This window comes from Heterocephalus glaber, unplaced genomic scaffold (assembly GCF_053883595.1).
Source record: "Heterocephalus glaber isolate CG9 unplaced genomic scaffold, H.glaber_assembly_v1.0 deba00001689, whole genome shotgun sequence".
NCBI classification, from domain to species: Eukaryota; Metazoa; Chordata; class Mammalia; order Rodentia; family Bathyergidae; genus Heterocephalus; species Heterocephalus glaber.
This window is the reverse complement of record NW_028258414.1, coordinates 6,830,399-6,858,321: the sequence shown is the minus strand read 5'-3', so window position 1 is coordinate 6,858,321 and position 27,923 is coordinate 6,830,399. Positions and strand designations below refer to the sequence as shown.

The window sequence follows — 27,923 nt, the reverse complement described above, 5'->3', positions numbered from 1 at the left end:
CCATGGTGTCCTAACCTCAGGCCTCTCCCCGTTTCAGGGTTGTAGGGTCCAGGCCTCCATGAGGAGCCCAGACATGGAGTTGTTCAAGCAACAGAAGGTGGAGGACTTTTACGATATTGGAGAGGAGCTGGGCAGGTAAGAGGTGGAGTGGGAGGCGGAGGGGCGAGGTGGAGCTGGTTGTGCTTCTCTTGGTCGCTGTGTGTTGGTGTTGTAAGGCATGGGCTTGTTACAGGCCCACTGGGAGGCTCTCAAAACAAGCCCAGGGTTTATTCATCATCATGAGTGACTCTGCACATGGTCATCTCTCTGGAAATAAGGTAGAAGGGGCTGGAGTTGTTTTATTTTAGGTACCAGGGATTGAACTCGGGACCTTGCACTTTTGAGGAAGGCAGCAGAACCACTGAGCTAAATCCCTGGCCCTGGGGCTAGAGTTATTATGATCTGTGTTTTCAGCATAACCTGACTGATGGCTGTGACAAATCTTAATGATTCTTTTTTGTCATTTTTTTGTTTTGTTTTTTTCCAGTACCAGGGATTGAACTGAGGACCTTGCACTTGCCAGGCAGGCGCAGCGCCACTGAGCTCCCCTCCCAGTCCTAGTCATTGTGGTTTTTTTCCCCATTAAGTTTACTGGTACATTTTAGGTATAAATACAGTTACATTCATCATTGAGATCTTGTACCATTACATGAGTATCTTGGTTCTTATCTTTAGTCATTGTTTTTTGAGACAGAATTGGGCTATGTCATTCAGGGTGGCCTTGGGCTCGCTATATATATATAGCCCAAACTGACCTCAAACTTGCAGCAATCCTCCTGTCTCAGCCTCCTGAATGCTAGAATTACAGGTGTGCGCCACCACACCTGGCCTGGCTTTCTTCTAACACCTGCATATACATAAATGGTGTTTAGTGGTTCTAAAACCCTAAGTCTGATTCTCCAACCATCTGTGGAATAGGGATTCGTTTTACTGTGGATTTGCAGAGGAGGCTGTGGCTCAAAGTTTAAGCAAGTTGCCCAGAGTTGCTGAGGCAGCAGGAGTTCCAGTCATCTGATCTGTACCTGCCCACCCATCCCACACACCTCCCGTGAGCATGGCCCTTGCGCACATGCTCACCAGGTGCCCAGCCTCACCTCTCACACACCCTGGAGAGTAAAAGCCTGGCATGAGTCTGCTGTGTCGAACAGGCCAAATAGGAGGCCTTTTCCCTGCAGAGAACTCTGGATCAGGACTCATTCTCTTCTTTCTTTTATTTTTAAAAACAAACAGAAAGATCTTCAAAGCAAGTTGTGCCTTATGCAGAGGAAAATGGGAAGTGGCAGGTGCGGCCATTCAGGGAGTGTCTTCCTGGCCAGCCGGGTGGGGACCTTGGACCTCGGGTGACTCCTCTTCTGTTTGAGACTGGCTGCTACTGCTGTGGGGCCTGCAGAAGGGGTGACAGGAGGGAGAGGGCCAAAGGCTGGGTGCTACGGAGTCCAGGTTCCCCCAGCCTCAGGACCCTCTGCTCTCGGGACCTGGTGTCCTCCGAAGCAGATCTGGGCAGGCCCCGCCCCTGGCCTTTGGTTTGGTGGTCTCACGTTGGCCCTGTCCTGAATGCAGGCTCTGCACTAAGTTCAAAGATGCGTGCGACTCGGTCTCTGCCCCGCTGGAGCTCAGCCTGCAGAAGGGCAGCTGCATGTGCAGTGACAGGGCAGGGTTGGGTTAGACTCAGGGCAGGGGGCAGAGGAAAGGAGAGTTGGGTGGGGCAGGGACTCTGAAGAAGGAAGTGGAGGCAGTTTATTCCTTCATCATCCTGCTCTCACCTACTCTGGCTCGTGAAGGTCAAGAGCTGTTAGAACTAGAGGAGAACTCCTGTGTTCTGGTCCTCTCCACAACAGGTGGGAAGGCCCCGTGCACTTCCCAGTCTGGGATCCTCTGTCTCCCCACTTGTCTAAAGTGCTAAGCAGAGCTGGGTGTGATGACACATGCTCGGGAGGCTGAGGCAGGAGGACTGCTGTGAGTTTGAGCCAGCCTGGTCTACGTAGTGAGTTCAAGGCCAGCCTGTACTACTTAGAGAGACCCTGTTCCAAAAAACAAAGTGCTAGCCTAGCAAAATATGGGTAAGAGACAGCAGAGCCCTGAGGGCCAGATAGTGCTAGGATTTGTGTTCTGGAGGCCAGGGACACTGACCATTGGAGGGCCCCTCTTCCAGGACCCTCATTTGACAATTGTGGAAACTCAGGCTTAGAGTGGGAAAGGGGGATGTCATAGAATAGGCTGGAACTGCAGCTGTCTTCAGGGACAGCCTTATCCTTCTCTCCTTCTTCACTGAACATATTAAGGATCTACTGTGTTCCAGACACTGCCCAAGGCAGTGGTAAACAAAATCGATCATTCCTGTCCTCTTGCAGTGGGTGATAGGCATTAAAGTGAACACAGAAGGGTGATTCATCATAAGGTGTGTGAAAGGCTAATTTGATTTCTTTCTGTCTTTTCTTTTGTTTGTTTGTTTTGGTACTGGGGATCGAACTTGGGTCCTTGCGCTTGCGCAGCAGGTGGCAAAACCACTGAGCTAAATGGCCAGCCCTCTTTCTTTTCTTTTGAGAGACAAGTTCTCACCATGTTGCTCAGCCTGGGTTTGAACTTGTATCTGCCCCTGAGGAGCTGGGATTACAGGCATGCACCGTGTGCACAGCAAGACTGTTAATTAGAGAACCAAGGGGAAAACGTGCAATAGCATGGCAAGAAGAGCCTCATCTGAGGCAGGAAGAGCCTGGATCTGATATTAGCAGGAAAACAGAGCCAAGGCCAAGCTGTGCTAGGTGAGATTGGAGACACAGGTGGGGGCTGAGTCAGTTGGCAAACTCCCTGCCAACACAGAATGATCAAGAGGTTTGGCCTTTGGGTCACAGGTCTTGGGGGCTGGGGCCTCTTCCTTGCTGTGCAACTTTAGAACAGCTTTCTCAACCTCTCTGAGTTTCAGTTTTCTTGTCTATAAAATGGGGCTGATGACAGTATCCACCTCATGGCTGTGGGATGAAATGAGACCCGTGGTCCAGTGAGATGGACCCCACTCTGCGTGGGGCATCCAGGTACTGCTCCTGCCTCAGCACCCCCCAGGAGGAAGGTGTGAGACCTTGCAGGAAGCGTGTAGGGCGTCAACTGGATCTCTGGGGTCTGAATGTTAACTTGTTTCCTCTGCGTGTGAGGACCCTAGCCCACGCTCAGGGCCATCTTGCCGATTTTAGCTCTTCATTGAGTCCATACTATGCCACAGTGCCCATGAAGGACAGCCTGCTGCCCGGGACGGTCATGACACCCACATGCGTACAGTTGAACAGAAGAGGTTAAGCTCAGAATGAATCCATGGTACTAAAAGTCTGAGTGGTGGCCTTGTGCAGGGGACTGGAGGTCGTAAGAAGGTATGGAGGGGATTTCTGGGACGGAGGTGTTATTCTGTTTCTTGATCTGGGGTGCTTGTTTCACAGAGGTGTTCATGAATGTACATCGCGGTGTACATGTACATGCACATTTTCCTGTACATTCTATCAGACCTGAACAGTACTAACAGAGAAACTTCAACTCCGCACCTTGTTGTGGTCTGTTGCAGAATCACATTTCTGATTCCCTTGGAGGCCTTGTCTTGCTTCTCCTAGGAGGAAGAGAAGAAATCTGTGTAAGAAAGCCTTGGTTTGCAGCAGCATTCCCTGGCCAGAGTGGCCTGTGTTCACCTGGGAGCCCACCTGGCCCTGTGTATCTCGCCTGATTTCTGGCTTCCAGAGCTGAGTGCAGAGTCTTGGCTGTGCTCCTAGTTCTGACACCAGCCTGCTTGGGACACTAGAGGATGCCTACTATTTTCTGTACTCGTTGGAGAACACAGGCCTGCAGATTTTGGGCCTCTCCCAGCCTTGGTAGGCACCCGTAGAGCAGAGCAGGAGCTCAAAAACAGAAGCCCATTCACCTTCTCATTTTGTAGATGGGGCGAAGATTGTCCAGGGTCACACAGTGAACTGGTGATAGAACCATGGTGGGCAGTGGTGATCTGACTCCTGGTTTAGGTGTAGCTCTCAAACCATAAGGACCCCCAAAACACAAAATCATTTTTCCTTTAATTTGAATGCTTTGGGTGAGTAGGATGACTGTAAAATAGATTAGTCTTTTCTGTTTGATTTGAGGCTAGGGTAGCAGGACCAGAGTTAGGAGAGTGAGTGTTTGGAAAGCTGTGTCGTCCGTGGGAGGAGTTGCTGGTAGATAGGCCCAGGGTGGTTTCATGGACTTCTAGGAAGATGTACTGTAAGCCTAAGGATATTTAATATAAGCAACACATGATGATCAGTGATTTTTTTTTTTTGTTTCCAATTCTTCAGTTACTTTTCCTTACTTGAAGTTCTACTAATATTATGATATTAAGATAAAGTCCTAAAGTGCCCCTGCTAACCTGGATCTCAATAAAAATTTAATCCAAATCCCCACTTTTATAGACAGGAAAAGAGAACTGGAGAAGGCAGGTGATTTATTCAGGTATCAAAGAGCAAGTGATGTAGGAAGTGGAACTCAAAGGCAGAAACTTCTCGACCACATTGCATTGGTTTAAACAAACAAACAAACAAACAAACACAAAAAGTTACCTAAAGGGCCGGGGATTTAACTCAGTGGTTTCACTGCCTGCTGCTCAAGCTCAAGGACCCAAGTTCGATCCCCGGTACCAAAAAAAACAAACAAAAAAACCCCCAAAAACGTTACGTAGAACCAGTTGTGGAAGTGTGCACCATAGTTCTGGCCACTTGGGAGGCTGAGGCAGAAGAACCGCTTGAGCCTAGGAGTTCGAGAGGAGTATGGACAACAATAACAAGACGTTGTATCTCTTTAAAAAAAAAAAAAGAAGACAATTTAAAGCCACCAAAAGACCACCAGCATTAACCCAACAGCTATTTTATTTCTTAGTCTTTCTAATATTTTCAAGGATAGTTCTCATATTCTCCTCTTTTGTGTTCACCAGAATAAACTATGTATATCTGCACGGAGTTCACACTCCCACAAGTGCCAGTAGGTTGGGAAGGCCAAGAGGAGCAGGAGCAGCCCTGATAGCCTGGGACATCCCAGGGAGGAGCTCAGGCCCCTCTCCTGTTTGTGCTGGGCTGTTTGAGCCAAGCCAACATCCATTCTCCTGCTCTGAGCAGCACTGCATCACTGAGACTGAGGCTGTGATTTATCTTAACCCCTGCTGTTCCTCTCATTCTTAGAAAATGATACTTTTCCCTTAAGCTCCAGATCAAATGCTGATGCCCCATGAGTCTGCTCTATCTACCCACTTCCATCTGATCCTCCTCTGTTGCAGTTAGTTACCTTTTATTCTGGTCCCCCATCAGACTTCCCACTTACAAGGCTTTACTTTGTCCTCTTCCCCATTGGACTAAAGGTCCCTGCAGGTTGGGGCTCTGCATTTCAGCCCTTACCCATCTCTCCCCCACCATGGTGTCCCTCCTAGGCCATTCACACTTGATATGTGCTCAGCACCCATAGATCCTGCAATTTAACTGCAGAGTGATCTGGAACTGATTGAGATCATTCTATACAGGGAGCCTCAGAGTCCAGGAATGGCCAGGACTTCTCAGGAATAAAGTAGGAAATAACACAAAAGTTACTTCCATTTATTGCACACACACTGTTATATTTTTTGGAGACAGAATCTCTCTGTGGCCTTGAACTCACTACGTAGCCCAGGCTGGCCTCGAACTTCAATCAATCCTCCTGCTTCAGCCTTCCAAGTGCTGGGATTACAGGTGTGCACTATGATGCTTGGCCTGTTGTATTTAATTCTTATAACACCATGTGAAGTAATTCCTGTGTGGTGGATGAAGAAACAGTCTCTGAAGTGTTAAGTAACTGGCCGAAGAAATATAGGCCTACCTTATCAAGGAGAAGCCAAATGAGAAATTCCACTCTGTGACACAGTAAATCCCAGAGAAAGCCAGAGAGAAAAGCCAGAGACTTCTCTGTACGGAGCCCTGTTCTTCAGCCTGACCTGCAATGTTTATGCCTCTTGGATCACAAACAAGCTGGCATTTCCTGTTTCTGGGGAAGCGGAAACTGTCGTGTTAGGAATCTCTTTCCCTCTTGTCAATGTCTGTGCTGAGTCCTTATGTTTCTGATCACATTCTCATTTGACAGATGAGAAGGAAGAGGCTCAGGGAGGTTCAGTGACATATTCATGATCGCACTGTCTCAAAGGACAGTCAAGATTCCACTGAGGTCTCTCACATCAGAAAGACCGTGCCCTTTCTATTCTCATCCCATAATCAGAGTTGGTCTGGGAGATTCTTCAGAGGCCACCTAGTCCCATGGAGGCCAGGGCTTAGGCTGGCAGGGGTGAAGGCTGAGGAACTTGTGGGTCAGAGGGGTTTATCAGTCCAGGCTGCAAAGGGGAGAAAGGACAGGGCGGATGTAGCTGTCTTCTGTGTGGGGCAGCAGTGAGGATCACACCAGGACAGGAAGTCCCTTGGTGAGAATCCATCCTGCAGCCTGGAAGGGGTTCCTTAGCCACAGGCCTTCTCTCCCTAGGGCTGAGGCCCAACTCAGGGTGAGACAGTTGCCAGAAGCAGGAGAGGTGGGTGAGGGGAGCCAGCAGCAGCCCCTCAACATCAGGAAGCATGGATGTGGTATTTCCACCCATTCTAGTCCTGTCAACACCGCTGCAGGCCTCAGTCATGATGAACAAGGTCTCACTTGGCCCAGGAGTCCTTGGGAGCCTCTGGCCTCCTGAGGGCTGGTGGTGAGGTGAGCCAGATGGATGCAAAATGGCATAGTGCTATGCGGTGGCCTCTGGTCACTCAAGCTGGGGGCTGTGCCCTGGCTAAGCCAGTGGTTCCTGTGATGTTAGCAGGTGTGAGCACATGCACTGTACTCTGGATCATTGTCATGGCCAGTGGTAAATGGTCTCAGACACCCACAGTATGTCGGGCCCCATGACAGGAAGAGGAGACTTAGGGCTCAGGCCTTGTCCCATGAGAGCTTAAGGCTCCTTTGGGGCCCAGGGTACTGTCCCCAAAGGCAAATGGAATGAGCCCTTGGACTAGACTGGGTGCCAGTGGGGGGACCCCAGAAATGCCGACCAGGAGTTCAGAGGAGGAAGCGAGACCTGGGGCAGGGCAGCTCCTCGCTCTCTGATCTGGGAGAGGACGTAGCCATTTGAGCAAGCACCCTGGGTTCGGGTAAGAGGGCACAGAGAGGGTGAGGGAGGGAGCTGCCAGGGCACAGGCACTGCAGAGGGCCCTGGGTGACAGAAGCCAGGGATGAGGGAGGGAGGTGCTTTCATCACCCATTGTTAGGAAAACAAAGCACAAAGCCACTCAAACAAAGTGGCTGCACTGCCCAGGATGCTGTCCCAAGGAGGCGCAGCCCCAGGGCAAGGCATGCACTCTGAGTGGGTTCCATGGGCCTGAGTGGGGTCTCGGGGGGCTTGCTGTCTGAGACGGGTGGGGAGCCACTGTGTAGGTGGAACTGAAACCTTGTCTACTGTGATCCACTGGATGTGCTTTCTTTTCTGCTTGTTGATGGCGGGGGGTATAAATCTTGTGCTGTAAGTTTTGACTCTGGTTGTGGATTTTTTTCAATACCGAGGATTGAACTCAGGACCCTGTGCTTGCAAAGCAGGTGCGGTGCCACTGAGCTAATTCCCTGGCCCAGGTTGTGTCTTATTTATACCTTTCCGTATACCCAGGGTTCATATATGTACTTTTTTGGTTTTGAAACAGTTTCAGGGGCTGAGTGGCAACGTGCCTGCCTGGCAAGTGCAAGGTCCTGAGTTCAATTCTCGGTACTGGAAACAAAAATTCAAATGTAATAGAAAGGTTGTAAGAACAACACAACTTTCATGTACTCTGGACCTAGATCTACTGATTTTTCTTTATTTGTTTTGAGACAGGGTCTCCCTTTATGGTTCAGGCTAGCCTCAAACTTGCTCTGTAGCCTAGGAAGGCCTTGAACTCATGATCCCCCTGCCTCATCCTACTGAGTACAGGGATTACAGGTGTGCACTGTCATTTTTTTAAACTTTTTTTTTTTTTGTCTCTTCTCTTACTTTCTCTTTTCACCTCTGCTGTCTTTCCTCTCTCCTCTTTCTCCTGTCCCTGACTTCTTTCTTTTTTCCCATGGTCAGGCTGTCTTCTGTCATTGTTTCTGACCCATTTGACAGTAGGTTGCAGACATTATGCTTCATTATCTCTGTCTCCTAAGGATACGGACATTCTCTTTCATCACTGCAGTACAGTTATCAAACTAAAAAATTTAATACTGATAGGCTATTTTAATCTCAGCTGTCAGTCTTGTTCCAGTTTTGTTGGTTTTCCTCTTACTCTTCTGTGTAGCAGTTCTTCTCCCTGAAATATGAGACCTAGGATGGGACCCATGCAGTCCCCTTTAATCTGTAACAGTTCCGCAGCCATTTCTTGGCTTGTATGACACCCACATTTTTGAAGAATACTGGCCATTCGAAATGAAATACAATCCATAGGCTTTTGTTAACTTTGTAATATTCTACGATGTAGGCATTCCCAATTTACATAAATTTCCCTTGACCCCCCTTTTTTCCCTCACTGTTAAAAGCAGTTGCATTTCTGGAAACACGTTTGTTTGATTTCTTCCCTTTGCATCATTTCTATCTGGCGTTTGCCAGAGGTGGCCACCAGGGCAAGGGACTGATTTGCCACTTGGTTGAAGCTAAAAATACCAGCATGTATTTCCTCACAGGCTTGCCCACCCATTTTCACTGTTTTTGTGCATGTCTGGTAGTTTAAGTGTTCTGTAAAGATATGTTAATATTTTGCCATGGGGAGATTTACAGGAGTTGAAGTCTTTCCCCTTTAATTCCAAACACTACTCTCTCTGGTTCTTTATTTTCATGCTGCGTGTGTCTCATTCTCATTTCATCATATGTTCATGGGTATTTTGAAGTAGTAGCACGAGGTAGGTAAAGCAAAGACTACTTCTTAGTGTGAGGCTTGGAGGCTGCCTGAGCCAGGCCTGTCAGGACCAGAGCAGAGCTATTCCCAAAGAGCTGGCTGTCCTAAAGCACCCAGGGCTCTGCACTGTAGGAAGGGCCCTGTGAGACCCTGGAGCTGCTAGGGTCTCCCACAGGCCAGTGGCTGCCACTGTCTTTCTCTCTTCTGCTTGCCCTACCCCCCCCCCCAAAGTAGCCCCCCGAAGCACTCCAAAGCAGGTGTTGGAACCCAAGACCTTTACTCTGCAAGGGCTCCTGCCTTGTCTAGTGCAGAGAACAGAACACCACAGCCCTGTAGCCCAAATCTGGCCTGCTGTCTGCCTGTGACTGGCTCAGAGTAGGGATGGGTTTTACGGTTGATCATTTCCAATCAATTTGATGGTAGAGATCACTAATTTAGGGTCCCAATTAACCAAAATGTTATCTGCTTCCCCCCCAAGAAAAAAACCCTTCATTATTATTATATTTTGAGTTTTATCATAGAGATTTCATTTTGTCTCTTGTTGTATGAGTACCTACATAATTTTTTGTGGGGAGGGTACCAGGGATCGAACTTAGGACCTTGTGCTTGTGAGGTAAGTGGCTGCACCACTGAGCTAAATCCCTGGCCCCTACATAATATTTTAGATTTTGCTTTTTGGTCTTCAGTGCCTCAAATATTTATCATCTGGCTCCTTGGAAGAAACATGTGTCTGTGTCTACTGCTTATTTCCAGCAGGTTTTATGGTTTACTTTTCAAAGTTGAAAAGTTGGTTATGGGATGGACTCAGGATAGACATGGGTCTCAGTGAAGAGGGGGTATTGGGGTTGGTGATCTTCCTGGCTCAGCCTTCTGAGTGCTGGGATTATAGGCATGGGCCACCATACCTGTCTATTTCTTAAACAGATTTTATATTCCACCTCACTCTGTAGCATTTCTAGGATTTAGGAGCATGACATTCCTTCTGATGTCTCATTTGAACCTTGACAGAGGATCCTTCTTGGGGTCCAATGTCTCTGAGACGATGTCAGCTCCCTGCCCGTTGGGAGCTTTGCCAGGCCCTGGCTCCACTACTCTCTTCTGCAATTCCCTGAGCTTCTTCCCTCAGGGAGCGTCCGTGTGCTGAGCTACCTCTATGGGGCAGTCGAGCCACCCTGTCCAGCACATCATCAAGAATTTGTCCGCCAAAGTGGGTGTGGTAATGCCCGCCTATAATCCCAGCACTCAGGAGGCTGAGGCAGGAGGATCGCTGCAAGTCTGAGGCCAGCCTAGGCTACATAGTGAATTGAAAGCTAGCAAGATCTCTCCCAGCCTCCTGCCCTGCAAAGAATTTGTCCCCTAAGCTCAAGCATCAAACCCAGGTATGAATCCTAGCTTTACTACAGACTGTCTATGTAATCTTGGGCAAGTTACTTCTCTTAGAGCCTTGATTTTGTCATCTGTGGCATGGAAATGTGCTACCTCCTTAGTAAGTCTCAATTTGAACCTGGGCTCTCCTGACTAGAGAATTAAATGAGATTATGGTGGAAACATCCAGCACAGTGGTTGTCATCATAGGCCCTATATCCGAATTCCAGAGGATTCAGATTTAGATGTCTGGGATGAGGCTGTGGCCTCATCAGTATTTTTTTTATAGTGCAGAAGGGACAACTGAATCCAAGAACAGTTCTTCAAAATGCTACATGAGACACATGGACTGCTCTCGGAGATGTTAGCTTTTCCCTTTCTTTCCTTGAATAAGGAAGTCTCTTTATTATCCTCTGTTCTGTCTAGGTTAATTTTCCCTCCTTGCCTTTGTTCACATTAAACACCTTCTGGGATCCAGCCTCCCCTACTGTGTGTGTGCACCACATTCAATATTCCTTTCTTGCTAAAACTGTCCTCTTGCCCCTCACATCCACAGACCACTGCCCAATGGGCCGGAGCTGGGCTGGTCCTTGGAAGAGTGTTCCTCATTGGAAGAAGAAGGTCACCTGACCCAAGAGTGATCCATTGATTGGGTACTCTATAGCCTATCAGATGGCTGGGAAAGCTCTGCCCATTGGGGCCACGATAAGTAGCTGAATCCAAAGCAATGACCTCTCTCTGGCGCTTGATGCAGAGTATGAGAAGGAACAGAGTGGCCACTGAAGATGCACTTATCTCACAAATCACTTCCTTCTAGTTTACTTCCCATTCCCCAGTGTATTCTTCCAGTGGCCACCTTTCCCTCAGAGAGCCTGGGTACCAGCACACTTTCCCTATGCTCAGCTGGTCTCACCCATGCATTGAGTTCTATTCAAATTCTGCTTCCTCTCAGAAGCCTGCCCTGAGGACTGTAGGCAGTCAGGTGCTCTTGTTCTCCATCTCTCAGCATGGTGTGGAAACCCCTGTAGTCATTCTTTGCCTGGGAGTTTACTCCCACTCTCTTCTACCCAGCCCTTGGCAAAGAACTATCCCAAAGCAGCTCACAGTCCAGCGAGCATTCTGAACGGAGGATCTGGAGACCACTCTTTCGTCTCTTAGGGTCTTACACAATGTGGGCACATAGTAGGTGCCCAGTAAGTGCTCAGGAGAGTTTCGGTTTCAGTTGGTTCCCAGGGTCTCTATTCTGCCTTTGCCATGGTAAGAAGTTCCTTCTTGGTGGTCTTCAGCCCCCGTTTTTTGGTACAACAAAGAGGCTAGGCTAAGGGTGTCTTTGATTCTGAAATTCCATGATTCTATGAAATACCTAGCAAACACATATTGGGTAGGAGATGCACTGGTAGGCCCTAAATGAAGAGAGAGAAAAAAGAGAATGCAGAGAGGAGGAGTCCAGAGTAACAAGCAGAAGGTGGATAGAAGGCTAAGCTACTAGCCATTAAAGTTTGTTTCCAATTTTAATTTTTTTTTTGGTACCAGGGATCAAACTTGGGACCTTGTGCTTATAAGGCAGTTGGTGGAACCACTGAGCTAAATCCCCGACCCTCCAATTTTAATTTTTATTAGTACAGTCGGGGATTTAGCTCAGTGGTTGTGCCACCTGCTGTGCAAGTGCAAGGACCCAAGTTTGATCCCCGGTGCAAAAAAAACCAAACAAACAATTTTTATTAGCACATGTTTGCAGTGTATAATGCTTACATTCCTTGTGGGGGTTGGCACATGTACATAACACATCCCAATTCTTTTTTTCATCTCTTCTCTTCCCTCTCCCTCAATCTCTCGATCTCTTTCCCATTAAGAAAGATCCATCGCCCTACTTCCTATTATCTCTTTTAATTTGCTCTTTATTTATATTTTGGGTTTCTCATATAAGAGAAACCAGGAGATATTTAAGCTTGTGTGTCTGATATATTTCACGCACCATCGTGTCTCCAGGTGCATCCATTTTCCTACAAATGACCTAAGTTTATTCTTCTTTATAGCCATTAAAATTTCAGTAGTATTCGTATTGTCAATGGGGAGGGGAGGGGTAGGAATGGGACTATAGATGATTTAACTTTTTCATTTATACTTTATAAGTGGATTTGTTCTCAATTTAAAACATTTAACATGCATTTCTAGTGTCAAGTAGAACAAATATATTCATGGCTCTTTAAATATTTTGTGCTCAGAAGTTTGGACTTACTGCTGGTTTTGAGAGGGATGACCATGTCCGGAAGGAAGGTTAGTGGAGTTGGATGGAGAAAGGCCACCCAGCGAGGGAGGAGTCAGTCGTGATAGAGGACAGGAGGTGATGAGGGCCTGGAAGCTCTCAGGGGAGGGTGGAGGCCTCATTGTCTTGTGTCCTTCAGACACAAGAAAAGGCTCGGTGAACCCTTGCTGAACGGTTGGTAGGTTAGGAAGGCAGGAGGTAGAGGGAGGTCGAGAGGTGGTGCAGCTTGCTCGCTGGTACCTGGAGGGAGTCTCCCGGTCTTTTGTGAGATATATTCTAGCAGAGATACCCCTGGGCTTTGGGAAAGCTCTTGGTCATCACACCATCCTAGAATTTGGACTGACAGCAGTTCTCTAACCCCTTCAATGGACTTCGAGCTCTTTAGGGTTTTGTTTTGGTTTTTGTACTGGGGATTGAACCCAGGCCCTTTACAGTGAGGTACATCTCCAGCCCATTTTTTATTCTTTATTTTGAGTCAGGGTCTTGGTAAGTTGCTACATTGCTCAGGCTGGGCTTAAATTTACAATCCTTCTGCTTCAGCCTCCCAGACGGCTGGAATTACAGGTGTGCTCTGCCACAGCTGGCTTAGGATAATTTTTAAGTTTAAGTAGTGTGTCCTCCACCGAAGTAGTCACCAGGCATAGGTCTTTCTTTCTTGGGCATTGGAAGAAAAAATAACTTGATTTTCAAAATATCCACTTCTTAGGGCTCTTGGCTGGTAGTGAAGTACACTTGTGTGTATTACAGCTCAAGCTCTAATTCCAGCTAGTCCTGCCTAGGAAGCTCTCAGCAGTAAGTCTAAAAAACCTCCTCCTAGTGCTTTGAAGAACATCACTGCTTAACTGAGAATAGATCGTGGACTGTCTAACTGTTTACAGATGCAGGGTACTGAGGTAGTGAACACAGTGTTGTGTCAGGAGCACAGTCTGTGAAGGACCACCCAGTACCCAGTAGCCAGCACCCATAGCACTGTGGAGAGTAGCTGACCCTTGTTGACAGTGACCAGTATTTGGATGGTTTCCCTCGCAAAACAGCACTCTATACCTCCAGGTATGAGCTTCTAATGTGTTTTCTTTCCCTTTTTGTTGCCACCTTGCAGGGTAAGTGCTTCCAGACCATGCGTTCCCTATAGAGAGTCAGTAGTAAGTGGCTGGTAGATTAAACTGAAAGATGTGGCTAACTTAATTTCCTCGCTTTGCCTGCTTTTCTATCTAAACTTTGCACCCAGTACTTCCTAACCTTTCTCCACTCTGGCTGCTCTACCTCTTTTTTCCTGAAATGTTCCTTCCTTCTTCTGAGCACCTTCTCACTTATTTCCCTGTCATTTTCCACGTACTTTGGTCTTTTCGGTGCTCAAGCCCAGTGGAAATTCTCCCTTCCCTTCTGGGGCTTCCCATGGGCCCCTCTGCCCGGCCTCACCCACCTCTCCAGCTATGACCATCTGCTGCCCTCTGGCCTGAGGTTCATATGTGTGTCTGTTTGGAGCTAGAAAGTCTTCTGGGAGGCCCAGTCTGTATTCCAGCTCAGACCACAAGCTCCTTGAGCACAGGGCCAAGTTTTATCCCTCCTTGTGTCCCTACTACCTGGAGCAGATGCACACACTGGGGCTGGGGTGGCCAGAAACTATGTTTAGCTCTCCCTGAGCCCTGGAGGCTCTGAGTTTGCATCTACAAGGCCTGTTGAAAGTAGAAAGGTAGCATTTTCCTGGGTGCCCCGCTCACATGACCTTCTTTGTTTTCCTTCCTGGAGGGGGCAGGAAAGAGGGACAAGCCAAACATAACATCTTCTTGTTCTGCTTTGACCCGGATGCCCCTGCCCTGTTCTTGCTTCTCCAAGAAGTAACCGAGCCTGGTTCTTTGCCTCAGCTGGAGTGTCTACATTTAGGGAGAGAAGGCACCAGGGCTGTCCCTTGTGGGCAAGGCCTCCTCTCAACTGAGCAGGAAGATGAAGAGAAGCCTGATTATCATGAAAGTTTCAAATGAGGGTTGTGGCCTTTTGGGGGTGATCAAGAATTAGAAGAGCTGAAGGACCCATCTAGGCTGGGTGTGGTGGTACAGGCCTATAATCCCAGTACTCTGGGAGGCTGAGGCAGGAGGATTCCAAAGTTTGAGTCCAGTCTGAGCAACTTAGTGACTTAGTGAAATTCTATCTCAAAATATAAAAAGATTTTTTGGGGAGGCTGGAGATGTAGTTCAGTGCAAAGCCCCTGGGTTCAATCCCCAGTACTAGAAAAACAACAACAAAGCTCATCTCATTTGTGGCATCTGGGGGATCAGCCCTAAAGGACTTAATTCAGGTCCACTTTGGCCTCCAGTATATTGTGTGGCCTTGGGCACGGCACCTTCCCCTCAGGTTATGTGGCATTTTGGTGGCAGAAATGGGACCTGGACACAGGTCTTCTTAGTTGAGGTTCTTTAGTCTTTCCATCACCCCCCCAAAACTCTACAGGCATTTGGCATCACACCAAGTCACCTGTCCTTTCCTTTTTGACTGCTCCTGTTGGCATTCACGTTGCACTTGGGGGAGCAGGGACTTTATTCCAGAGGCCTGCTGTCACTGAGCTAACCCAAACCACAATTCTCCTGTTTCTCCCTTGCATGGATGTTCCCCTCCAGGGTACAGACTTCTCTTGGGTTGTCTCTTCCCAGGAGAGGTGGGGAAGACGGCACTGGCTTGGTAAAGCAAGCATTACCTTCCCATAGTTAGAAATGTGTCATGTGAGTGAAAGCCAGCAAAAGAACTGATGCTGCCAGGGGTCACTTTCATCAAGAGAGCAGGCCACTCTTGGGAGAACCTTTTTATAAACTCCCAGAGCGGCACTTGCCTGATTTGCAACCCCAACAAGCTGGGATCTGTTTCCTACAGTCCTCTCAGCTGTTTCTCCCCTGCAGTGGGACAGGATACTGATGTAGAAGCTCAGGGGGCCTGGCTTAGGCTCTGGGCCTCATCCTTTTCCCCAGCAGAGCCTCAGTTTCCCTATCTCTTACGTGCCTTCCAGCACTTAGCCTCCTGCCACTTCATGATTATGTGAAGCATCCGGGCTGGGCCACAGGCTTCCTGGTCATTAGGGCCGGAATCACTCACCAGAGCTCTGGCCTGTGGCACAGTAATGCCTTCAGGTGCCACTCAGACTGTTGCTGCTGAGATTAGAGAAGGCGACTTGGCACTGCGTCCCTTACCAGCGCCTGTTTTAGCAACATGGTTAGTAAATATTGACTCTGTGTCATGAAAATGGAAAGCAGAGATGACTTGGTTAACTCACTCAGAGGGTGGAAGTTCACCAATTCCTGATAAGACAAGCATGGAGGTATGCAACAGCTCAGCTTTTCACTCACAAGTAAGTTGCTTAGGGGTGGTGAGAGGGGACATAGGACAGGAGGCCTTCTGTCCACCCTCTGTGACTGTCTGCGCTGGCTGGATCTCTCACTTATTTATTCATTTTTAAATGAATGTCATATAGAAAATAAAGAGGCATATAGAGAAGGGGCTGGAAAGAAATAAACCAAAGTGGGCTGGGGATTTAGCTCGGTGGCATAGCACCTGCCTGGCAAGCATGAGGTCCTGAGTTCGATCCCCAGTACCAAAAAAAAAAGAAGGAAGGAAAGAAAGAAAGAAAGAAAGAAAGAAAGAAAGAAAGAAACCAAAGCATTCACTGTGGTGATGGTGAAATTGCCATAGATTTGTTTCTTTCATATGTTTTCTATTTTCTATGCTGTCCAAAATGATCGCATACTACTTTCACAATCCCAAAAGAACAACATATTGAAATGAAATAATTGTCTTTAAGGAGTCTGAAGGAACTTTCAGAATTGTCCAAGGGTCTCTGACCTTTGCACTTTGCTTATTGGACACTAATTCAGCAAAAACAAAGTCCATAGAAGAGAAGTTACCCTGAATAAAACCTGAGTTTTGAACAAACCCAACCTCCACGTGTTTACTTATTGATTTGTAACCTTAAAAGCAGAATGTGGTAGGAAAAATTCCAATCATTTAAGATTTCGGGATTTTTTTTTCCCCAAGTAAACAGACATTTAACTTCTTCGAGGGCTTTCTGGTTGCTAGCTCTGCCCGCTGCTGCAGCAAGGCCAGCTGGGCGGGGCTGAGGACAGGACACACTGGGAGTAGTTATGTGAGAGCCAGAGGTGGGACAAATCTGTGGTGCAGAAGGGACTCAGCTCAGAATTTGGAGCACTGTGGGGGTGGGCATTGAAATAATAATTACTGTGGATGAAGAACCCTCAGAATACCAGGAGTGTTCCATATCTTATTACTAACTTTGTGGGATGGGCATTAGTACTTTTTAGGGACAGGACAGTCACTTCTCCAAAGCTCCAGAACCAGCCAGCAGCAGACCCTGGGTCCAAACCTGACCAGAAAGTATTATCTCTGTGTCCCAGGCCAGGCTGCTTCGCAGGCAGTTCCGATACTGCTCTAAGAACAGAAACCTCTGAAGCAGGCCTGAGCTAACACATGAATGTGTCCAGGACAGGGCCTGTGGAGTATAAAATAGGCAGCCCTGGGTATAAAATAGGGATGGGCTGCAGGGAGGATCCTGTCTGTGTCACCCAGAACAACCCCAGGCAATCCCAGAGGGCCATTTGGCCTGGGGTACTGGGCCACGAGAAGCGTGGGACAGGTGGCCTCCTTCAAGTTTCCTGTGGCCGACCTGGGAGGGTGTTTCTTCTACTGACTGCAGTGTGATTGATTTGTTGTCACATCTATGCCCGAGGGTGAGAAGTTGGTCTGTACATCAGCCTTTTCTGTATGTGGTTGGTTAAAACACCCAGCAAAGGTTGCTCAACTTTTTAGCTGGATGAGTGGAGCCAGTTTGTGAGGCTGAAGCAGCAGTTCCCTCTCTGGGCTCACAGGCCCATCCTTGAGCCCTTGGGCCTGGCTAAGCTCACCCCTCTCCCACCCTGCTGGAAATGTCTGTGCCTGTAGACATAACTCGAGAATGCAGGGCCTGCCTTCCGAGAACCTCTGCTTCTCAGTTGACTTTCATCACTTAAACTTGGTTTCCACTTTTATTTTTTTAGGAGAAAGGATGTATCTTTGCTGGGAGGGGCTAGATTATGCTGTGTGGTATTTAAAAAAACAAAATAAAACAAACTATTTGTTGGCCTAAGCAGCTGAGTTGATTGAAGCCCAGCAGCACCCATTATGAAAAATGGCTTGTCTTGTGGTTAGAGTATTTTTTGAGTTGTGGCTAGGAGATTTTTGGTTTTCTGGCAGGACCATGAGGATTTTGTAACTTGATGAGGAAGGTTTTGGAGTTGCAGAAATTGAAAGAAGGGGGTAGTGTTTGTGCTCCTTCTCAGGGCCCGGGACTCTGCATTCCTCTGGTGCTCACACTCGGGTGTCTGGTTTTGGTCCTGTGAGTGATTATTGTGATAATCACCTGCATTTGTGTAGAACTCTACAGCTGATGGTCACATACATGAGCTCATTCGAGTCTAAGGCTACATTTCCAGGTGGGCAGGGGTAATTGATCCTTTCTAGAGAAGAGAAAACTGAGGCTGAGGGGTGATGTGAGCTGCTCACACAGGAAGAGGCAGTGTCGGAGTGGAATCAAGGTTGTCTGGACTGGAAACGGCGGGGAGGTTTTTGCCCAGACTGCAGTGTAGGCCTGCCCAAGTCCTAAAATCAGGCTCTGGGCATGGGGAGATGTGGGTGTTTCGAGATCTCACTGTGGCCACCTTAGGGTGCAGGGTGGGACATGTGCAGTGCTTTGCCCTCTTCGGGGCCTTCTCTGGCTGCTGCCTCTGGTCTTTGCACCTTCTGGTGCGACCGAGAGGTAGCTAGACACTCGGCCCCGTTTTACAGAGGTGGAAAATGATGTCTTAAGACTCATTCAACATCAGGTCTTCTTCACTCACAAAACAAATGTGTATTGGCGCCTGCTGGAGGGACCTAGGGGACTGAGGTTACAGCTAGTGACTGGAAAAGAAAGGATTTGAGGGCCGGGGATTTAGCATTTAGCTCAGTGGTTTTGCCACCTGCTGCACAAGCGCAAGGACCTGAGTTCAATCCCTGGTACCAAAAAAAAGAAAAGAAAAGAAAAGAAAGGATTTGAAGGCAAGTGAGAAACACAGCAGGTGCTGAGAAACTGCGAAATGTGCCCTGGGCTGCCTTCCTGAACTCCCAAACCTGCTTCTCTGTACCCCTTTCCCTGCTGATTTATTTCCTGTGGCTGCTGTAACAAATGACCACAAACTGAGTACCAAATACAGAAATGTATTCGTTCATAATGGTCTGAAGTCAGAAGTTTGAAATCCAGGAGTTGGCAGGCTTGGTTCTGAATGGGGGCCCCGGTGCCTGCTGCGAATCCTTGGTGTTCTTGGTTTGTACTTTTGTCCCTGGAACCTCGCCCCTCGTTTTCACATGGTTTTCTCCCTGCACGTCTCTGAGTCTTCCTCTCTTGTCTAATTGTTCTCTGTCTCACTCCTTAAAAGGACATGTGTCATTGGATCTAGAACCCATCCAGGTATTACAGGAGATTTTGTCTCAGAATTCTTGTTATTTACATCTGTGAAGACTCTTTTTCCAAATAGGGTCATAGTCACTTGTTCCAGGGTTAGGACATGGGTGTGTCTTTTGGGTAGCCACTGTTCAGCCTGCCATCCCTGCCCACCCCTGTTTCCTCTTGGAGTTGCCCAAGGCCTTGGAACCAGGGTGCTCCCTGCAGGCTGGTGGGCCCTGTGCCTGCTCCTCCCAGCACATCCTAAACCTGAGCTCCAGTGGATTCCAGCTCCCTGTAGACCAGCAATTCGAGGACCTCATGTACAGAGCTCACAGCGCCCCAGGATTATCTGCTTTTGAACCTCAGAGGGGTAATTCCCACCTGGAACTTGCTGTCCTTGTCCTATGTGGCACAGGCAGGTGAGAGGGTGTCTTTGGCCTGGGAGGGCCCCATGGGCAGCCAGGCTGTTTGTTCTCCTGCTAGACTGCAGTGGCACCAATCCCTGACCAGGCAGATCCCTTTCCTGCTGCCAGCCTTATTTGCCACCTGGCTAAAGCCTGCTCTTCTCTTCTGCCCAGATCCCCCATCCTTCCCTGCCCACCCACTCTTAGAATTGTGCCTTACAGCCTGCCTCTCAGTCATCTGCGCTATGCCCCTGGCGATTTTCCTCCCCTTCCTCAACTGTGTCACATCTGGTTGAACTCGATAGTATTAATTTACCTGATGGAGCAGGTCCTGCTTTTTCAGGGAGACGAATGCTCTCTGGTGGTATCTTGAGGCACATGGTCCTTGGGAAGTACCTGTCACTGTCCCCTTGGCTGCTCATCTGGAATAGGGATGTGTTTGATTTCATCACATCTCTGTTACTACATTGTCAGGGGTCAATGCTTCCTGAGTTCTTTCTCCTCCTCTGAGAAACAAGAGTGTTGAACTGTTAGATACTCTCCAAGGTCCCTTTCAGGTCGAACACTGTGTGATTGTCCCAGCGGCCCTTGGGGACCTGAGGGCTCGTGTCTGATGATGGCAGGGCCTGGACCAAAATGAATGTGCTCCCTGTGGCCAAGGTAGGAGCAGAGATTCCCCACTGCCCGACCTCTGGCCCAGGCAGTGCCATCTCCCCAGGTAGTGTTCCTAGAAAGCAAACTGCAAGAGGGACCCCTCTTTTCTCTGTAAAGCAGATTTTATAACCCCACTCCTTGCCAGTCAAGCAGCCTTCCCAAGGACTCCGGGTAGCCCAGTATCCTGGCTGAGAACCCTAGCTGGAAGGTGTCTCTTTCTGGCAAAATTGTCAACCACACCCAAAGAAAGGTGAAGCCTCTCCCATTTGCCAAGTGAAAGGACTAGGACTCGTTAGCTCTGACAGGAAGCCAAGCGGGAGATTTTTATCTGCTCACAATGGCATCATGACTTTTCCATGTGAGGCTGGACCACTCTCAGGGACTGAGCCCTTGTTTCTGGAGGCTTCCTTGTGATGTGCAGCCCACTGTATTTTTCTAGAATTAATCATTGCTCAACTCCAGCTTGCTTTCCCAGTTGCCGCCAGCAAACCTGTAACTGGTCATTTAATTACACCCTTGCTCCTGGGGTTGTGGTCATTTTAGAAGAAATGCGTTCTTATCTGGGCCTCAGCTCCTTCCCTGGTAGTGTGGGCTTGGGCTGGATGTTATCTCAGGGCCTTTCCAGGCCTTAGGTTCTTTTTCTTTAATAAATGTTATTATGTATATCTTTTTTCTTTTCTTTTTCTTTCTCCTTTTTTTAGACAAGGTCTCACTATGTAGTCCAGGCTAGCCCTGAACTCATTGTGTATCCCAGGCTGGCCTAGAACTCGTGGTGATTCTCCTGCCTTAGCCCTCTGAGTGCTGGGAATATAGGTGTGTGCCACCACACCTGGCCAAGTGCCTACTTAGTAAGTCTTCAAGACATCTCGTGTAGTTTAAGATGTGAATTCCTGGCGTCTTTATTTATTTTTATTTTTTCGGTACCGGGGATTGAACTCAGGACCTTGCGCTTGCAAGGCAGTCATGGTGCCACCGAGCTAAATCCCGGGCCCAGTTCCTGGCCTTAATGTAACACAGCTTTGCTTCATGTCTTTCAATTTGCAGCCTCCTGGCCTAAAATCTCAGTAACAAAGATGAGTCTCAGCCCTTGCCTAGAGGTCATGGCAGGCTTACCCCGTCTCACTTTACAGGACATTTACAATATCACTGTGGCTGCTTCACACCCTCTGGCTGTGGAATGAGTGGTGGGGGATCAGGTCCAGCAGGGATTTCAGGTTCCTTACAGGTACTAAACATGTGAAGTAATTAATTAAAATAAATAAAACTGCAAATTGGTTCTTACTTCCTACTGTCCACATTTCAGGTGTTCAGTGGCTGCAGGTTGGCTGTCAGGTAGCACATTTGATAACACTGATACTCAGTATTTCCACTGTCCACAGGACAGACTTAGGGGGTCTGTCTGTAAGACCGTTCTGTCATTTTTTCCCTAAATACTTGCAAGTTTGTGGAAGGAGTTTTTGAGGTCATTTGTACTTTCTAACTTTTAGGGAAGGTGTGGTTTGGAGGCAAGAGAGGTGACTTGCTGCTGTTGTCACGCAACTGGCAGTGCAAAGCTACAATTAGAGCCAGACCTCTGCTTGCGTGTTCTCCCCTGCAGCCCACTGCACTTAGCCTGAGAACTCTTCTTATATGGCTTCATCTGTGCCCTTGTGCTACCCACTGGCTGATCCAGAAGGTACAGATTGAGTGCTTGCTACAAGCAGGACTCTGCCACCCAGTTCCAGGTCTGTGTTCCTGCATTGTCCCTAAGACCAAGAGACCACGAAGTGAGTCAGCCACCCCTGCATGGGCATCTCTCATAGTTTCTGTCTTCTACTTACTTCTTACACATGAAAACCGTACTTAGGAAAATTGTCAGGGTACTAGATAGTCAATAACTGTTGTTATGCTTACTATTTTTATTACTAAGTCCTAAGAGTGGCAATAAACAGAAAGGCATGAGTTAAAAATTATAGCCCACAGGCAGTCTTCAGAGGTCCAAGAAACTACTCCTTCTGGTTTACCTGGATATTCTTATTGTATGCTTACACTTGTGGTTCTCAAACTTCAGTGGACATTAGAAGCATCTCCAGAGTTTCTGATTTGTAGTTGGGGGTGGGGCTGACAATTTGCATTTCTAACAAGTACCCAGGGGATCCTGCTGCTCCTAGGCTTGGAAGCACACTTGGAAAACCCCTGCTTCATAGCATCAGGTGCTAAGGAGAACTCATTTTAAGTTTCAGGAGCATAGGTTTAAAGTGCTAAGCCCCTTTTGCAAATCCTCCTACAATGCCCCAACTGTGCTGGCTGCCTCTGTACTGTCCAGAAACCACTGTTGTCATTTCTGATCATGACTGTTTCGGATTTTCCCTTCTTAACCATCAATAAGTCTCGAGCTTTACAATGTGCCTGTCTTATGTGGGTGTGGTGGGTTGCAGATGACGTGTGAGACATTGTCCTTCCTGTAAGCAGATTAGTTTCAGGGTGGGGGACAGATAAACATAGAAAAGAAAAGAGCACAAAAAGATAATTAGATGTACTCAACTGTAATAGCTGGCATAGTCAGAGGTGAGGCTCCCTCCTCCCTCCTTGGCATGATCAGGAAGACGTCCAGAAGGAGTTAGAACTTGAACTGAAGCAGGTGTAGGACTTGAGCAGGCAGGAGGCCTCCGGGATGGGCAAGTAGGGCTAGCAGAAGGCCTGAGGTGGGGATGAGTGTGCTGGGCTGTACCTGCTGGGAAGCTGGATGCTTTTGGCAGGAACAGTGGGGCCAGGTGATGAAAGGGTACTGGAGTCCAGCCAAGATCTTGATGGGAAAGGGAAAGCATCTGAAGCAGACAGAGGACAGTGTGGTGACATCAGCATTTTAGGAAGACACACTGGGGCTGGGTGGAGGGCAGGAATGCTGATCAGGAAGTTGGGCTGAGTGTACTGGTCTGTGAGCATTTAGTTCTAGAGAGTGGCAGGTGATGGAGAGTCTAGTCCAGTTCCATTCAGAAAGCATGCACTGTAGACCTACTATGTGTCTGGCTCTGTATTAGGTGCCAGGGGGTGCAAGGGTGAGTGATGACAGGCACTACCCAGACCTCACAGTCAAGTGAGAAAGAAGAATTCTGCACACAAGAGAGAACTTCAGTAAAGTGTGCTGAGCGCCATGATGGAGGTGTGCAGGAGGGGAAAACACAGGGGGGCCTTGAGTCTTGGTGGAAAGGACAGATCACTGGTGACTGAATAAAGGCTGGCCAGCTTTCTTGGGCCTCGTTTTGACAAAGAAGGGGTTGGCAGACTGCACAGGGGTCTTGTCCTTTCCTCCTCTGTATCCCCTAAGGGCTTTGGTGACCCTGCAGCCCAATGGCCTGTCCCCAGCGTTCACCCTTGGTTGAATGGCAGTACTCTACAGCGCGGCTCAGGGGGTGGTATCCATTCAGGTGCTTCTCTTTCTCATTCTCTCCCTGTTAAAACAACACCAGAGATTTTAAAAGGAAAAGTTTCACTAAACTATTCATCATCCTCAGATTCTTTTGCTTCTGCATTCTGTACTTTTTCTGGCCACACAAGAATATTTACAAAACAAAAATTGAATCAAACTATAGATATCATTTGCAAATGTTTACTTATCACTGTTTCATAAACATGTCCCTCATGATAATCTTAGTTATCATTTTAATGTTTTTGTAATTATTCATTGCAATCAGACCATCTAATTGCCACAGCTGGTCTTTAGTGGAGGTTGCTGAGCTTATTTCCAGCTTTTCTTTGTCTATGGAGCTGGGTTCTTTTGAAGTCTATCCATGGAGTAACTTTCCAAAGAACACTGCTCTTGGAATCAGAAAATCTGATTTTAAGTTTCACATCTGTGACCTTAGCTTTCTGAGCCTTAACTTCCTGTTCTGCATAATGGGATTAATAATAATTGTGCAAGGTGTTCAGACATGGCCTGATGCCAATTTATGTAGAAAGGTTTTATAAAAACAAGAGTGTGTTGGCACACACTTGTAATCCAGCTACTCAGCAAGCTGAGGCAGGAGGATCACAAGTTCAAGCCTAGCCTAAGCAACTTAGTGAGACATTGTCTCAAAAAGAAAGAAAGAAAGAAAGAAAGCTAGCAAGCTAGCTAGGAATGTAATTCAGTGCTTCCTGGGTTCAATCCCAAGTATTGTTTTTTTAAAAAACTCTACATATTAATGCACAGTATTAAGGTACAGTTGACATCACCTGGTAAAAGCATGTATTTTTATGATTCTTTATATAATTGCCTTTAGTGTATTCAGATTTGTGTGACCATTACCATAATCAGCTTTAGAATATTTCACCAGCCCTCCAAAAATACTCTACATCCACTAACAGTCACTCTGCATTTCCCCTAAGGTCCTTAGCCCTTGGGGCTAATCCACCCACCTTCTATTTAATCCACTAATCCGCCTTCTATTTCTATAGGTTTGCCTGTTCTAGATATTTTATTTTATTTTTTGATTTTGGTTTTTTTGAGACAGGGTCTTGCTATGTAGTTCAGGCTGGCTCCGAACTCACTATGTAGCCCAGGCTGGCCTTGAACTTGTGGCAATCCTCCTGCCCCAGCCTCCCGAGTGCTGGGATTACAGGTATGCACCATCACACCCAGCCCTAGACATTTTATATAAATGGAATCATATAATATGTGGTCTTTTGTGACTGGCTTCTTTCACCCAGCTCATTAATTTCATTGGTCATCCACATTGTAGCATGTGACAGTACTTCATTCCTCTCAATTGCCGAATATTACTAATTCATTTATGGATGGATATACCACATTTTGTTTATTCATTTATCAGTTGATGGACATTTAGGCTGTAAGTTTCTTGATATGGAAGGCCAAATGGCATCTATTCAACATTCCCATATGCCCCAAGCTATTTGATGTGCCCAAATCTAGAACTCTTGGTCCTTTTTGAAATGAGGTAGTTGCAGCCACCATTCCACACTCCTAGGGCAGAGAAGGTGAGCCAATCCCAGCACCTAGGAAGAGGCTCCTCTGCTGCCATTCCATGCTCCTAGGGCAGAGAAGGTGAGCCGTGTGGGTGCCAGAAGCACTGCCTGCCCCCCCACCCCCCGCTGTGGAAATGAGAAGACACATAAACAAGCCTCAAAACCAGACTTCCAGATCACCTACAGCAACCCCAAAGGGAAACAAGATGGAACACTCTGATACTCAACCACCTGGACTCCCTGAACTGGCAACAAAAGAGGATCTGGAAAAGATGAAATCAGAAATAATTTCTTAGATAACAGCAAAGATTGTGCCCATAGAGCAAGACATGATTAATAAATCTAGAGAGGACACAGATAAAAAAAATAGAGGATCTGAGGAACATGATGGAATCTCAACATAGGAAACAAATGGAATCCATAAAACAGATGCAAACAGATTTCCAGGAGATTAAAAACTCCATCGAAAGTCTATGCAGCAGAATGAACCAATGTGAAAACAGAATTTCAGATACAGAAGATAAGATTGCAATTAGTGACCAGGAAAAGAAAAATTGCTTTAAAATTGTAAGGGACCATGAGAAATCAATCCAGCAGCTGCTAGACAATGCAAAGAAGAATAACATAAGACTGATTGGAGTCAATGAAGAAACAGGAGAGAGTGCAGATGACATAAAAAACTGTTCACAGAAGTGATGGCAGAAAACTTCCCAAGCAGGGGAAAAGAACTTGACATACAGATAAGTGAGCCATATAGGACTCCAGCTAGCCTTGATCAAAAAAAAATCTACACATAGGCATATAATAGTTAGGATTCCAGAAACCCAACAGAAGAACAAAATTCTACAAGCAGTTAGAGAAAAGAAACAAATCACATACAAAGGAAAGCCCATCAGAATCACTGCAGACTTCTCAATGCAAACCCTCGAGGCAAGAAGAGCTTGGAGTGATGTATTTCAAGCCCTAAAGGAAAACAGCCTCCAACTCAGATTGATGTACCCTGCAAAACTATCTTTCAAAATTGATGGAGAAATAAGATACTTTCATGATAAAGAGCACCTTAGGAACTTCATGAATACCAAACCGGCACTCCAAAAAATTTTAGACAGTACCCTAGGAAAAGACAATGAGGAACACAACCCCAGGAAGCCCAGCAGAATGAATCCATTGGGCATGACAAATTAAACACAAAGGGGGAGAATCCAACAAAAAGAAAGTCATGACAAGGCTTTTAAAACTTTTAACTACATCTCCCTAATGAGTATATAATTCAATCTTGTTATTGTTCATGATTAGTATTTTTCTGATTCTAGTGTTGCACACCTTTCCTTGTGCTATACCTCCCTTGTGTTTCTATTTATCATCTTCTTGTGTCTACTTTTTAATTGGGTTGTCTATTAATGAGCTCTAAGAGTTCTTTATATATTCTGGCCATAGGTTATATGCATTGTAAATATGGTCTGTTTAAGGACTACTTTTCATTTTAATGATGTCATTTAAAGTTCTAAATTTTGATGGAATCTCATTTGTCAATTTTTTTCTTTTATACATCATGTTTTTTGTATCCTAGGAAGTGCTTGCCTACCCTAAATTCATAAATACTTTCCCTTATAATTTCTTCTTAAAGGTTTATATTTTTAGGCTTTCATATTTAGATTCATAGATCCTTTCAAGCTATTTTTATGTATGGAAATAAAGGGTTGAGGTTAATTTTTTATATATGAATACCAGGTGTTCTAGTGCCATTTGCTGAAAACACTATCTTTTCCTCAGCTCTTCTAGTTTATATTCTATAAAATGTTAATGTTAAATAATCTTTCAAAACTCAGTGGACAATATGTGTGTGGTTCTATTTTTAGATTCTCTGTTTTATTCAAATGATCTATATGTCTTTCCTTACACCAACGCTGCCTTGATTACTGTAGCTTTAGAGGAAGTCTTAAAATCAGGTACTAAACGTCTTCCAACACTGTGTTTTGTTTTTTTTTAATTTTCTAGGTCCTTTGTACTCCTACATAACTTTTAAATTTCAATATCCAATTCTTCATTTACAGAAAGTATACATAGACCTGAATTTTTATATATCCCTTGTGTTTTCTAATCATGCTAAATTGAAATACAAGTTCTAGGGGCTCCTAGCGATTTCTTAGTATTTTCTCTGTAGATGATCATTTCATCTACATATAAAGATTTTGCTCCTACCTTGCCAATCCTATCCTAATAGTGTCATTTTATTGCCAAGCTATTTTGGTGGGGCCTAGGTTTCAAAGTTTAATGGACAGATAAAGAGTAAGCCTATCTGCCCTTGTTCCCCACCTTAAGCAGAAAGCATTGTATCTTCTCCATTCATATAAGGCGTTCTCACTGGAAGTATGGAGTACATGTAATCTGTTGAGAAGGTTCTGTTCTACTTCTGGTCTCCTGATAGCTTTTACCATGAACAGCTGTAGAATTTAGTCCAATACTTTTTCTCCAACTAGTGACAGGATCATATGGCTTTTTCCTTTCCTCTGTTAAAATCATGACTTTTGGGGGTGGATCTTCCAATGCTGAACCAACACTGCCATCCCTATAATAAAACCACTTTCTACATCCTGTCAGATCTGACTTCTAATAGTTTGTTTTGTGAAACAAATTTCTATCTACATTCATACTTTTTTCTTCTATTATCTTTATCCAGTTTTAGGATTAGCACAATGTTGATTTCCTAAAATGAGGGGAGAAGTGTTCCTTTTTTTTTTCTGCTTTAAATGTTTGATATAATTTATCAGTTAAAATGTATACAAGCCTGTTGTTGTCATATAGGTAGGTTTTCAAGGTAGGAATATACTTTCTTTAATAGGTGGTATTCAAATTTTATATTTCCTCCAGAGTTAGTTTCATTAATTTGT

The 27,923-nt window shown here is 46.3% G+C and overlaps 1 protein-coding gene across 6 annotated transcripts in view; it reads left to right on the top strand.

Annotated features, from left to right (window-relative positions):
• Positions 1–27,923, top strand: part of Dapk2 (death associated protein kinase 2) — a 105,671-nt gene that overhangs the window by 6,562 nt on the left and 71,186 nt on the right. For all 6 annotated transcript variants that reach the window (XM_087199112.1, XM_087199111.1, XM_021237100.2 and 3 more), the window contains exon 2: positions 38–135. In XM_087199112.1, coding sequence (XP_087055238.1) covers positions 59–135 — 77 coding nt within the window. In that variant the 5' untranslated portion in view covers positions 38–58. The remainder of the gene's footprint in view (positions 1–37; positions 136–27,923) is intronic.